General features: G+C 25.8%; 3 protein-coding genes across 7 annotated transcripts; 1 reads left to right on the forward strand and 2 right to left on the reverse strand.

Moving 5' to 3' along the window:
- The first annotated feature begins 4079 nt into the window (after positions 1–4079).
- On the forward strand, positions 4080–6769 carry LOC105199676. The gene is made up of 3 exons (XM_039454973.1): positions 4080–4273; positions 4643–4731; positions 5388–6769. The coding sequence occupies exons 2-3, from the start codon at positions 4686–4688 to the stop codon at positions 5954–5956; spliced, it is 615 nt and encodes a 204-aa protein (XP_039310907.1). The 5' UTR covers positions 4080–4273; positions 4643–4685; the 3' UTR covers positions 5957–6769.
- Positions 6599–9570, reverse strand: LOC120356769 (putative nuclease HARBI1). 4 transcript variants are annotated; one of them, XM_039454969.1, is made up of 4 exons: positions 9233–9570; positions 8769–8924; positions 8539–8695; positions 6599–7773 (listed from the first exon to the last, which is right to left on the reverse strand). In XM_039454969.1, exons 1-4 carry the CDS (start codon positions 9333–9335, stop codon positions 7008–7010), a joined length of 1182 nt encoding a protein of 393 aa, XP_039310903.1. In that variant the 5' UTR covers positions 9336–9570; the 3' UTR covers positions 6599–7007. The 4 variants fall into 4 exon arrangements, with proteins under 4 accessions (XP_039310903.1, XP_039310904.1, XP_039310905.1 ...); XM_039454970.1 differs by having other exon boundaries at positions 9320–9568; XM_039454971.1 differs by having other exon boundaries at positions 9168–9342.
- A 155-nt stretch (positions 9571–9725) lies between these two features.
- Positions 9726–14052, reverse strand: LOC113005515. Of its 2 annotated transcripts, none has more exons than XM_039454974.1 (5): positions 13700–14052; positions 13410–13618; positions 13198–13284; positions 12831–13102; positions 9726–10595 (listed from the first exon to the last, which is right to left on the reverse strand). In XM_039454974.1, the coding sequence occupies exons 1-5, from the start codon at positions 13852–13854 to the stop codon at positions 10509–10511; spliced, it is 810 nt and encodes a 269-aa protein (XP_039310908.1). In that variant the 5' UTR covers positions 13855–14052; the 3' UTR covers positions 9726–10508. The 2 variants fall into 2 exon arrangements, with proteins under 2 accessions (XP_039310908.1, XP_039310909.1); XM_039454975.1 differs by having other exon boundaries at positions 12803–13102.
- Between the last annotated feature and the right edge of the window lie 1082 nt (positions 14053–15134).

Raw genomic sequence — 15134 nt, forward strand, 5'->3', positions numbered from 1 at the left:
TATACATAAATAAAATTTAAATAATTGTATGCATACATGACTTTTATTGTAAAATGTACATATTTTTCATTTATAGCAAAAATAAAAATTTTTTTGTGATAAATCACACAAACAATACAAGCACGAAGATCTAGCTATGACCGTTGAAGGCAAAGATTATGTTAAAATTTACATAAAATTTTTATTTTTGTTATGAATGACTGATATGTAGTTTGGGTTACAATAAAAGTCATATACAATTATTTGAATTTTATTTATGTATATTCCGTTTTTATATTATTACTTTTTAATAAACAGCTAACAAAGAAAAGCAAATTTTACAAATTTTAAGTTAGCATAAATTGATATTGTTCGATAATGCCCTCTTCATATAAATCCATTTTCCAGTAATTTTTATTTATTCATGGAATTGAAGTTTATTTACAATCTGCAAAAGAATAAAAAGAACATTTTCAGAAACATTATTGATTTTTAACATATAAATTAATATTGATTAATGTGTAGTTGAATTAATATTGATTAATGTGGTTGAATGATTTCAAAGTTATTTTTACTAAGTTTACCCTTACAAAAAAGACGCACGGGCTAGAAATTGTAATCTCTGTGATTATTGTAATATTTTCCTGTGATCTATTCATAGTACGAAAAAACCACACAAGTTTATTGTAATACTAACACGTTCTTGTAATATTTGTGTGTGGTTATTGTAGTATTTTTCTGTAGTCATTGTAATATAAGATTACAATTTCTAGTCCGTGCTTCTTTCGTAAGAGTAAACAAAAATTCCATATGATATGCTTAAAATATTATATGATACGCTTTAATTTATATCTAACAATTAATATTGTTTAATTAATTTTGATTCGTTTCCGATATAACCACAAACTTAAGAATAGATTAATTAATTTTTACGAACAGAAATTTAAACAAAATCTGATGTTTAGACAAAAAATATTGCAATAAATCTAAATTTAAATCATTCCATTTAACTTTATCTTGGATCTTTCGTGTTATTATTTAAAAAAGTTAAGAGATTTACTTTTCAAGCGTGCTTCTGTGTCTCCACGCTTTCGTCATCAATCGGATTAGATTTGAGACAGCAATTGTCAATCCGATTAGTCTAGGAAAGTTTTCTATACTTAGGTTGAGTACCATTTTTCAATTCAATCCGAGATCCGGGGTGTTTACAATGGGTGTTTACGATAACTAATCGGATCTCGGATTGGATTAAACAATGGTACTCAACGTAGGTATAGAAAATTTCCCTAGGCTAATCGGATTGACGATTGCTGTCTCAAATGTAATCCGATTGATGACGAAAGCGTGAAGACCGAGAAGCATGCTTGAAAAATAAGTCTCTTTATTTTTTAAAATAATAACACAAAAAATCAAAGATAAAGTTAAAAAGAATGATTTGAATTTAGATTTATTGTAATTTTTTTTGTCTAAACACTGGATTTCGTTTAAATTTCTGCTTGTAAAAATTAATAAATCTATTCTAAAGTTTGTGGTTATATCGGAAACAAATCAAAATTAATAAAACAATTATTAATTGTTAGGTACATATTAAAGCATATAATATTTCAAGCATATCATATAGAATTCCTGTTTATTATAAACTTAGTAAACATAACTTTGAAATTATTCAACTACATTACACATTAATCAATATTAATTTATATGTTAAAAATCAATAATGTCTCTGAAAATGTTTTTTTTATTCTTTTCCAGATCGTAAATGAACTTCAACTCCAAGAATAAATAAAAATTATTGGAAAATGGATTGACATGAAAAGGACATTATTGAACAATATTAATTTGTGCTAACTTAAAATTTGTAAAATCTGCTATTCCTTGTTAGTTGTTCATTAGAGAGTAATAATATAAGAACGGAATATACATAAATAAAATTCAAATAATTGTATGCATATATGATGCGTATATTCCATTTTTATATTATTACTCTCTAATAAACAACTAATAAAGAAAAGTAGATTTTACAAATTTCAAGTTAGCACAAATTGATATTGTTCAATAATGCCCTCTTCATATAAATCCATTTTCCAGTAATTTTTATTTATTCATGGAATTGAAGTTTATTTACGATCTGGAAAAGAATAAAAAGAACATTTTTGGAAACATTATTAATTTTTAACATATAAATTAATATTGATTAATGTGTAATGTAGTTGAATGATTTCAAAGTTATTTTTACTAAGTTTATAATAAACAGAAATTTTATATGATATGCTTAAAATATTATATGTTTTAATTTGTATCTAACAATTAATAATTGTTTTATTAATTTTGATTTGTTTCCGATATAACCACAAATTTTAGAATAGATTAATTAATTTTTACAAACAGAAATTTAAACGAAATCCAGTGTTTAGACAAAAAAAATTACAATAAATCTAAATTCAAATCATTTTTTTTAACTTTATCTTTGATTTTTTGTGTTATTATTTAAAAAAATAAAGAGACTTACTTTTCAAGCATGCTTCTGCGTCTCCACGCTTTCGTCATCAATCGGATCACATTTGAGACAGAGATCGTTAATCCGATTAGCCTAAGGAAATTTTCTATACTTACGTTGAGTACCATTGTTCAATCCAATCCGAGATCCGATTAGTTATCGTAAACACCCGATAACTAATCGGATCTCGGATTGGATTGAACAATGGTACTCAACGTAAGTATAGAAAATTTCCCTAGGCTAATCGGATTGACGATTGCTGTCTCAAATGTAATCCGATTGATGACGAAAGCGTGGAGACCGAGAAGCATGCTTGAAAAGTAAGTCTCTTTATTTTTTTAAATAATAACACAAAAAATCAAAGATTAAGTTAAAAAGAATGATTTGAATTTAGATTTATTGTAATTTTTTTTGTCTAAACACTGGATTTCGTTTAAATTTCTGTTTGTAAAAATTAATTAATCTATTCTAAAGTTTGTGGTTATATCGGAAACAAATCAAAATTAATAAAACAATTATTAATTATTAGGTACATATTAAAGCATATAATATTTCAAGCATATCATATAGAATTCCTGTTTATTATAAACTTAGTAAACATAACTTTGAAATTATTCAACTACATTATACATTAATCAATATTAATTTATATGTTAAAAATCAATAATGTTTCTAAAAATGTTTTTTTTATTCTTTTCCAGATCGTAAATAAACTTCAATTCTATGAATAAATAAAAATTACTGGAAAATGGATTTATATGAAGAGGGCATTATTGAACAATATATCAATTTGTGCTAACTTAAAATTTGTAAAATCTACTTTTCTTTATTAGTTGTTTATTAGAGAGTAATAATATAAAAATGTAATATACGCATCATATATGCATACAATTATTTTAATTTTATTTATGTATATTCCGTTCTTATATTATTACTCTCTAATGAACAACTAACAAAGAATAGCAGATTTTACAAATTTTAAGTTAGCACAAATTGATAATGTTCAATAATGCCCTTTTCATTAATCCATTTTCCAGTAATTTTTATTTATTCTTGGAGTTGAAGTTTATTTACGATCTGGAAAAGAATAAAAAAAACATTTTCAGATACATTATTGATTTTTAACATATAAATTAATATTGATTAATGTATAATGTAGTTGAATAATTTCAAAGTTATTTTTACTGAGTTTATAATAAACAGGAATTCTATATGATATGCTTGAAATATTATATGCTTTAATATGTACCTAATAATTAATAATTGTTTTATTAATTTTGATTTGTTTCCGATATAACCACAAACTTTAGAATAGATTAATTAATTTTTACAAACAGAAATTTAAACGAAATCCAGTGTTTAGACAAAAAAATTACAATAAATCTAAATTCAAATCATTCTTTTTAACTTTATCTTTGATTTTTTGTCATTATTTAAAAAAATAAAGAGACTTTTCAAGCATGTTTCTCGATCTTCACGCTTTCGTCATCAATCGGATTACATTTGAGACAGCAATCGTCAATCCGATTAGCCTAGGGAACTTTTCTATACCTACGATGAGTACCATTGTTCAATCCAATCCGAGATCCGATTAGTTATCGTAAACACCCCCGATCAGTTATCGGGTGTTTACGAAAACTAATCGGATCTCGGATTGGATTGAACAATGGTACTCAACCTAGGTATAGAAAATTTCCCTAGACTAATCGGATTGACGATTGCTGTCTCAAATGTAATCCGATTGAGGACGAAAGTGTGGAGACTGTAGAGACCAGACGCAGGAGCACGTGTTGATAAGTAAATCTCTTTATTTTTTTAAATAATAACACAGAAAATCGAAAAGAAAGTTAATAGAACGATTTGAATTTATATTCATTGTAATATTTTTTATCTAAACATCGGATTTTGTTTAAATTTCTGTTCGTAAAAGTTAATTAATTTATTCTAAAGTTTGAGGTTATATCAAAAACGTCTCAAAATTAATAAAACGATTATTAATTTTGTTAGATACAAATTAAAGCATATCATATAATACTTATAGAATTCATGTTTAAACTTAGTAAAAATAACTTTGAAATCATTCAACTACGTTGCACTTTAAAGAATATTAATTTATACATAAAAATCAATAATGTCTCTGAAAATGTTCTTTTTGTTCTTTTACAGGTCGTAAATAAGCTTCAATTCAAGTAGAAATAAAAACTGGAAAATGGATTTGTATGAAGAAGGAATTAATACTGAACAACATCAATTTGGTATGATTCTATGTAACAACATATACATTATTCCATATTATATATATATATATATATATATATATTTCACTTAAAGAAATAAAATTATCTGAAAAAAATGTTTGAAAGTTACTTTTGAATTAAAAATATATTTTTACTACAAGAATTTTCTTCTAAAAATATTTGTTATATAAAGATAAATCTTTCATAAAGTAATGTTTTATTCTAAAATACTTTTTTCAATTTTTTAATGTAATACAAATTTTGCAGAAATAATCTTTTCTGAATATAAGATGTTCTGAAATTTGCGAATTAACATACTATAGCAAGAAAGTTTTAGAAAATCGAAGCAAAATAGATTTTTATTGATTTTTATTTTAAAAAATAATTTTTGAGATATAAAGGTTTAAAAACAAGCAATTACAAATTACGTTTGACAGTCGTCTGTCGTGCGGCCTGTCAACGCAAAAGGCAGTAACTCACAAACATGAGATTGTTTACATATAAACACAGTTTGTGTATATATTAACAATTACTTTAAATAAAAACAATGTACAAACAACTATTTTAATTTTTTGAGAATCGTTTTGCTAAAATATTTTGATTTGAGAATTTCGAAAAATCCAGCATATGACATAGTATAATTATTATATTATTTTAATAATTTGCTGTTACAGTAAACTATAAATATCAATGGAACGTGCAAACAACAAAACTGTTAATAGAAGAAGTTAGAAGTAACTTTGGGTTACTAAATAATAAAAATTATATGCAGAAAAATATCTGGAAAAAAATTGCAAATAATTTTAAGGAAAAAGGGCATAATATAACAGAGGAACAATGTTCTGTTAAATGGAAAAATTTAAAACAAAAATATAAAAGTGTTCGAGATCTCAATAATCAAACTGGTAGAGCTAAAGAATCTTGGGAATATTATGATTTAATTGATGATTTTATCAATAACAAACCCGAAATAACACTTACATCACTTGTTTCGAGTACACACGGATTTAGAATACACCAATCAACTCTTACAGAAGAATCTGCAGAAAATAACTCCTCAGTACTATCTACATCTTCTGATACTAGACGTAATATCAGGAAACGCCGAAGAAATGATGAACCTAGTTGGGTCAAAGCACTTTGCGAACAAAGAAGGGTCCATCATGAAGAAAACATACAAATACAAACAAAATTTTTAAAATTATTTGAAAAATATGTTGAAAAAGAAAATAGACATAAGTAAAATTAGTTATACTTAAGTATTAAAAATAATATTTTGTGATAGTTATCAATCTGTGATTCACTTCAGTATTTTTTAGTTTTATCTGATAATAATTTGATTTTATTATAGCACACGGAATTCAAAAAGAATTCAGATTTATGTCATCAATTCTGAATTTATTTTGAGATGTAAAAAGAATTCTTTCTCTGATTTTTCCGAAAAAGAATTTTTTTACATCTCCAAATAAACTTAGAATTGATGACATAAACATGAATTTTTGGAAAATTCTTTTTGAATTCTCTGTGCCAGATGTGTCATATAAATATTTTTTTTTAGTTTTTGTTGATAATAATATTGATTTTATTGCAGCACACAGATTTCAAAAGTATTCAGATTGATGTCATTAATTCTGTATTTATGTTGAGAAGTAAAAAAAATTCTTTTTTTTTTTCAAGAAACGAATTCTTTTTGCATCTTAAAATGAATTCAGAATTGATGACATAAACCTGAATTAAAAAAATTTTTTTTTTAATTCTTTGTGCTGCCTGAGTTGTCCTATGAGTAGTTTCTTTTTTCGTTTTTACTGATCATCAAATTGTTATATATAATATAAAAGGTGATTCAGTGGTAATACTTAGGAAAAGTAAAAAATATAAAATTAAATGTTTTTGAAAAACTTTATTATTGTAAAGTAGTATAATTTGTTGCATATTACGATTCATGTCATGTTAAAATCCAAAGATTATGTTAATTTACATATAATTTTTATTTTTGATTTGTTACGGATTACAGATATGTATCTTTGATTACAATAAAAATCATGTATGCATACAATTATTTGAATTTTATTTATATATATTCTGTTTTTATATTACTGTCTTATAAAAAAATAACAAAGAATAGCAGATTTTACAAATTTTAAGTTAGATTTAGTTTCTGTTAAAAAATAATTAGAAGAATAATCATTAATTTTTTATATTTAAGTACAATTGGGCAGAAGTTCTTGAATCATTAAATAATATTATTTAGTTTTTATGTAAAAAAACTTGTGTATTCTATTAAATGCCTGTAATTAAAATAATAACTCTGCAATAATGTCTCTTTTGTCATCAGCTGGCATAATTGCATAATTATTATTTACATTTTCTACTTCAACATTATCAAAAGGTTCATCTTCATTATCAATGCAAATATTATGCAAAATACAACATGCAAGTATAACTAATGGTATCATGTCTGTGTTATACATATATACATATTTTAATTTTCTAAATCGTTCTTTTAGTATTCCAAATGTTCTTTCAATTATAACACGAGTTTTTGATAACTTTGTGTTATAATTATGCTGTATAGCATTTAAATGACCATTATCCCGGTATGGGGTGAACATATTATACGATAATGGGTACGCAGAATCAGCTAAAAGGTGACTACGTTGAGGAAAATATCTTTCTCTATCATGATCTATCAAATTTTTAATGTCACTTAGCCGCCAAACACGAGCATCATGAACACTGCCACAAATTCCCGTGAACACATCAATAAATTTCATTTTATGATCGCAAATACCTTGTAATAATATCGAATAAAATCCTTTTCTATTTATATAACTGTTTGGATATTCAGTAGGAGCACTAATGGGAATGTGGCAACCATCAATTACGCCTACAACACCTGGGAAATCACTAATGGCAGCAAATTGTTGTTGTGTATTTAATAATTCATGAACTTCTGGCCACTTAATATAATTTTGAACACGTTGCTCTAATGTGTAAGCTACATTAAAAACACATCTCCATATAGTGTCTTTAGACACTCCAAATCGATCTGCAACGGATCTGAAAATAAAAACATTATGTTAAAAATATTTTTAACACAACAACAAAAACAGGAAAAATATGTTTAAAAAATAAATATGTAATTTACAAACTTTTTAGTAAGTATATCATATCTCCTTAAAAAAAGTATTACAATTCAAAACGCTTATCATTCCTTGTACAAATCAGAGACAATTTTCCGAAATAAGATATTTATTCAATAATATAACTTATACTTATCGGTAGACTTATGTTTATTTTCAATATATTGTTCAAAACTTTAATCTTGATAAAACTTATTCTTTATTTTTTTTATTTTAAAAATATATTATATAGATAAAAAGTAATAAACTAACAAATCTATATTAATAGAAATAGATATTAATTAATTGAAATTAATCTAAAATAAACAGTACACATTTCAAATATCTCTTTTCTGCATTTCTGTACAACGTAATTGTTAATACTTATTGTTTATTGTTTCATTATTCTAAGTTTAAAGATCTCAAAGATAAATATATTCTGTATTTATAAGGTAATATTTATTATATAATTTTTTGTCAATTATTTTGAATACACTATAAAATATTGAATATAATATAAAAATAATTTTATGGTTAAATTTTTACATATAATACTGCAGCAAAATCGTTTACCTTTTTCGTCGTAAAAATGAAAAAAATTATTGATAGTATTATATCTTTGTTCGTAATAAAAGGAAAAATCACATTTTTTACCGAATAATTTATACGTTTAAATACATATAATAATATTTTAATTACTAACCTATAAACTTCTTGATTGCCAAAAATCCATAAGGTAATAGCAAGTTGCTTTGCTGGTGCTAATTTAGGAGAATCATCATTTTCTAATAAATTGAATCCAAAAGTTTGTATTAAGTGTTCAGAAGTATTCCTTTCAACACGAAAATGTGACTTGAAATCTATAATAAAATAAATCTACATGTTATTATGAATATAAGATATAAAAAATTAATGCAAGTTGTTTAATAGTACCTGATAACGAATAAAAAGGTAGTACATTTTCAAAGAAATTGGGTATCCTAAAATGATATTCTGCTCTTAGACGTGCAATTTCTCCATCCCAGACATTTTCATCATTTTCTTCATTGTTAAACAAAACATTCCATAAAAGAAATATATCCATTCTTCCTATTGCAAAGATAAAGAGATTTTTTATTTCATAATGTTACATAAATAATTACTGATTTATTTTTCTATTTTCTGCAAAGTTAAAGAAATTTTTATTTCATAATGTTATGTTAATAATTACAGAGTTATGAAAAAAAAATGAGAAAATAAATAAGAAAATATCATTGAATATTTCTACAAAATAAAAAGTAAAGTCAAAAAATACAAAATTTACAATTATAAATTCAAATTATTCTTATTAACTTTAGATTAACTTTAATCTTCGATTTTTTGTTACTATTTAAAAAAATAAAGACTTTAACACGTGCTTGTGCGTCTCCATACTTTCGTCCTCAATCGGATTACATTTGAGACAGCAATCGTCAATCCGATTAGTCTAGGGAAATTTTCTGTACCTAGGTTGAGTACCATTGTTCAATCCAATCCGAGATCCGATTAGTTTTCGTAAACACCCATCGTAAACACCCCGTATCAGACTACGCATTGAAGATTGAGGGTGCCGTCACAGTATAACCAGTAGCGGCACTTCATGTCGGTCCTTTTGATGTTGGTGTCCAATATCACGTGACATGAAGCCATGTTCTTGGTAGTAGCAACGCGCAAATCTTTAAATTGTGGAAAAGAAACGCAATAATAAAACAAAATATTTTATTACGCAAATAATCGTATTGTAATAAATAAATTTTTAAATGCAACATTAAAATAGTTTAAATAATTGTACAAAAATAAATAAAAAACATTTAAGTAGCAATATTAAGTACGTTAATATATTTATAGTAATTTAATAAAATAAACAATACATATTTATTATTTTTATTTTATTTAATAATAAACAATTGAAATTAATGTACAATTAGATTTATTACAAATTATGCATAAGACGTCGATTTACAGCATAAATTCTTGATCAATGATTCATATTTTCTTATAAAATAAAAATACACAATTCTTTTATATTTTACACTCTATATGGATATAAATTAATCATTCTAAAAATATATAATTTATAAAAATGTACAATTTCTAAAAGATATACAATTTTTACTTTATGCTAAATACAATTTATAATGTAGTAATGTAAAAGGCTAAAAAAACGAACGTAATTAGAGTTATTTGTGAATTATTTTGAGACTTAATTTAATTTTACTTCAACTTAATTGTTTAATATTGTTATGTATTTGAATATTTATTATTGACGGCTGAGGAAGATTAAATACGCCAAAACGTTACATCTTTATATTTAATACGGAATAAATTAATTATATTAATTATATTAAGATCTAATTATGCGCTCGTTTTTTAGCCTTTTACAATTACTATTTAAGAATATATGAGCTGATAGTTAATAATTTTTATAATTTACAATTTATTATAAAATACAATAATTTATTTCTATGTTATTATTGTTATTTTATGTAAAATATTTAGTTCACATGGAAAATTAATATATTTCTGTTTTGTTAATATCAACAATTCAAAGAGTAGCACTCAATTGCTCACGTTGCTAATAGGCTTATTTAATATAAAATTTGTTGATTGGCTGTTTCAAAAGAAAACTTCTATGCACCCATCGCTGTAAGTTAATTACAACGTCATTGTCAATTGGAACGCTCTCAAATAAGAATAATTTTGTTGATAATTATGCGCTGAATATTTTGGCAGGATAGTTACCTAAAAAACAAAACAATATTAATTGCAAGACAAAAGGTTTCTAATAATAAACGACATCAATTATAAGACAAAATATTTTTATTAATATTTTAAACAAATTATTTACATTCTATGTAATGAAACAATACATAAACTATGCTTTTCTTCATTTTAAACGTATAAAATAATATTGATCAATAAATGTAATCCAATACTTATAATTTTTACAATATAATCTTTTATAATAAATAATAAAACGAAAAAATCAAACTAAAAAGTCAAACTGAAAAATAAAAACTTAGAATAACATTCAAAACAAAAAATTAAGTGTGATTCAAAATTATAATCTTTTTGTTTTTCTGTTGTGTTTTAAAATTTCTGTTTGGAAATATTAAAGTAAAATAGAGACGAACTCTGGCATACAATTTTAAAAAATATTTTTTTGGAAAATCTTTACATGGGTGAGGACAAATTACTGTTTCTAATAAAGTAATCATAGTAACAAGAACGGATTCATTTAAAATAAGCGTATTTAAATGATTAAAAAAAATATTATCTATAAATTTTTTATGTAAGTTACAAATATTTGGTTTGGAACACATAATCCGCCATACATATTTTTTTCAGTAGATTTTGTTGCTCTAAATAATGTATAATATCTGTTATTATTAAAATTATCAATGTCTTTAGCAAAATTTTCACATGTATCACATTAATGTTGTTTTAAACTTTTTGACATAAGATAACCGCAAATATAATAAAATGCATTTTCCTCAACTATGTCCTTTTGTCGATAATCATGGTCATCAATTTCAACAGGTACTACTTTTTGCAATGATGTATTTTGCATAAACATTTCATCTCTAAACTTGTTTATTCTAGTCATCATATCTGTTTCCGAATCTTCAACAACTAAAGTACAATTTCCTGTTTGAATTGAACAATGATTAGAAGCAAATGATTTTTTAAAAGAATAATAAAATTGCACTGGAGTTGGATTAAATGCATTGCCTGATAAATTTCTAATATTTCCAAATGTATGTTCGACCATATCTTGATTAATACGCCTCATTAATAAAAATTAAAAGCCTGAATTAATTTTTTTTAAATATTCCAACATTTGATTTAAGCTATTTATGTTTTGATTCCAGCATTTAAATACATTAACTTTGTTTGTAATATCTTTGCCATTTTTTGTGAAAACTGTAAGACTGCTGAAAAATGTTTGTAATGATTTTAAAAATTCCAATTGTTCTTCTGAAGCTGTAAATGCGTTTCTGCTTGGTTTCTTTCCTTTAACGGATGATGAATTAAAAATATCAAATGCAGCATCTAATTTTTCAACAAATTCTGATGTATCTTTAGCAGATATCGACAAACGTTCAAATGAGATCATAGTATTAATAGCAGAAGCTACAGAAAAACTTGAGCTGCATATTTTACTTTCATTCGTTGAAAATTATTGGGATGAATGTGTGTGTCCTGATTTAATTTAGGTAATAATTTATTAAAATTCTTTTTATCAACTTCATATAAATTTTCAATGTGTTGCCACGAAAAAATTTTATCTCCTGATTTAATTATATTATTCAATAAATTATTTCTAGCTGCTTTTATAAGATGTGGTGGATCAAAAAAGTAAAATATTTTTTGCCCATTAACAGTATAGTAAGGTCTCTCATGAGTTACACCTAATTTTTTAGTTGTTTTTTTATAATCCGTTTCCATATCTGTTACTTCTGCAACAACTCTTAAATTTATATTTTGAAGCCGTTAAACACATTCAATAGTAATCATTTGCAACTCATCAGCATCTATAGCAGAATTAAGAAAAAAATTACCAAGTGATTGCGTAAATTTATTTGTTAAACCTCTGACCATGATTATCGCTGCATTACATGCAGTTGAAAATGTTTTACTATAACCTGTATCGTGAAATCCAATTACTATATCTCTATTAATCATATAAAATAAACTTGCTTTTAATGACATTGTATCAATGCAAATACAACAATACTTATCTAACAAATGCAAATTTTCAGATTTAATCTTAAGTCTTTCAAATATAATATTATTTAAACCTGGAGGAATTATAAGTCCTTCTATAATGCGTTCAAGTGTTCTTTTTGATGGTAAAATAAAAGTATTACTTAATGCTCTATAAGCTTTGGGACCTTTAAAATATAAATTTAAACAGAACATTTAAAATTCTTTAGTATATCTATTACCATTTTTTTTGTTATTGAAATTATCTCCCTGAACTTTCATAAAATCAGCTATCGGTTTTGGATAAAATTTGTAAAGGAGTTTCTGAAAATCGCTATAAGTAATATCATCTAAATTTTTTTCCTTATTATATTTAAGTTTGGCACGTTTTAATCTTTTTTCCGCAGTATCACATTTTCTTCTGAGAGTTTCTTTCCTTGGTGTTCGATTGGATAATTTTGGTTCGGTTTCAGTAGCTTTATCTTCTTTACATTGTAGAACACTATTTGATGAATTAAAATCTATTGCATTTGAAATAGCATCTAAAATTACAAATATAATAAAAATTAAAAATCTTCCAAATAAAGTAAACAAAATCTAATGTAACTAAAAGTTTCTCTAATAAATAATATTCTACCTGTCAAATTGGCTCTTGAATAACTGATTTTAACTTCGGGCACATTTACTTGTATATCTTCTGTACAATTTTCTATTGAAGTTTCAACTAAAAGAAAATTTAGTATAAACAATTTAATATTTATATAACATATTTAATAATAATAATATATTAAAAATAATTAGAAACAAATATGTAATGTAATAATTTATTTTATAATTAAGAAGAATTACCGTTGATTTCACTTTCAGTAGCATTGACAGCTTCGTTGGAAATATTAGGAACCGCACTTATTGGAACTGCATATGGCTGAAGTCGATTCTTTAAATTATTTAAAAACATGTGGGGGGCAAAATGTTTTGAGCAAACTCTATAATTATTGTAGAGTTTTTTTTCTGGAATATTCTTTTTTATCCCACACGCTTGTGGCCACACTTTTGCTCTAAAATACATATTATTGTAATTTTAAAAATAATTTAACATATGTACATACATCGTATAGAAATTGTCAAAAAGTTTATACCTTTCTGAATTAGATGGAAAACGAAAGAAACTTAAATGACGATCCGCTCCCGAGTTGTTATTGCAATCACTCATTGCGCACATAAAACCGCCAACAATTACACGCTCCATAACATAAATCTTGTTTAATAATATAATAATGTAATAATATAACATAACATAACCATACTTCACTCACAGAACATGTGCTTATTATACAGTTGACGCCATATTGTGGGTAGTAATGTAGCGCATGCGCTGTAGCAATTCTCCGACGCTATTTTTATGAAGTGACGCTACTGGTTCTACTTATACTGTGCCTTGGGTGTACAGTTCGTGCCAGGTATGGCTATGTTCCGATATTAACTGCCAGTACTGAAAATGTATAGTATATGTGACGTGAACTATAAATTTTCAGTACTGCCAGTAAAAACGGAACACAGCCTCTGCCTGGGGTCCGATTTTAGGGTCCACATTTTGTTCATAGATGTTTTTACGTTCATGACTATTATAAGCGGATGCTGCGTCAATGATCATAAATGTATCGTAGTGTTAGTAAATTATGTTTTGACAGCCGGCCGATGTAACCTCAGTTTTGATCGGTGAAATCTCCGAAATATTCCAAAGCTTAATTGAAAAGAAACGGATCGAAGCCTTTGATATATTAGATAAGTTGTAGTTTTAAAAATAAAAAGTGTTATTATTTGACAATAAGAAAATATACTTTGTGAGCTGTTTTTCTAACAATTACAGGTAATAATAAGACTTGGTGCAAGACATTACCGTATTCTTTAATAAATGTAAGGATAGTCAACAACGGAGTGTTTGTGACAATAATTATCAAAGGCTTTGATCCGCTTCGTTTTAATTAAGCTTTGGAATATTTTTGAGATTTCACCGATCAAAACTGAGGTTACATCGGCCGGCTGTCAAACACATAATTTACTAACACTACGATACATTCATGATCGCTAACGCAGCATCTGCTTATAATAGCCATAAACGTAAAAACAATTAAGAATAAAACGTGGACCCTAGAATCGGACCCCAGGCATACCTGGCACAAACTGTACATACATACATACATCAAACTACATCATACGATATAGCCAACCTAAAAATGAGAAATCATTTTTAACCAATGGTACAACCAACGTAAATTTGGCTGTATATGGCGGCGGTTTAGCCTAACCAGGGCTGTGTTCCGTTTTTACTGGCAGTGCAGTAAATGTGACGTCATGAGTACACTGTCACAACTGTTCCAATATTACTGCATTACTGCCAGCACTGCTATAGCATCGTATTTCGGAACAGCATTGCAGTAGCCATATTGCACTGTAGCTACCTCACCTTGGAAGCTGCAGTAGTCACAGTGGCAATATGGCTACCATTCATGACGTCATTGATGTTACTAGATTCTGTCGCAGTGCGCTGCTTACCAATAACGGAACGGATTT

This window comes from Solenopsis invicta, chromosome 11 (assembly GCF_016802725.1).
Source record: "Solenopsis invicta isolate M01_SB chromosome 11, UNIL_Sinv_3.0, whole genome shotgun sequence".
NCBI classification, from domain to species: Eukaryota; Metazoa; Arthropoda; class Insecta; order Hymenoptera; family Formicidae; genus Solenopsis; species Solenopsis invicta.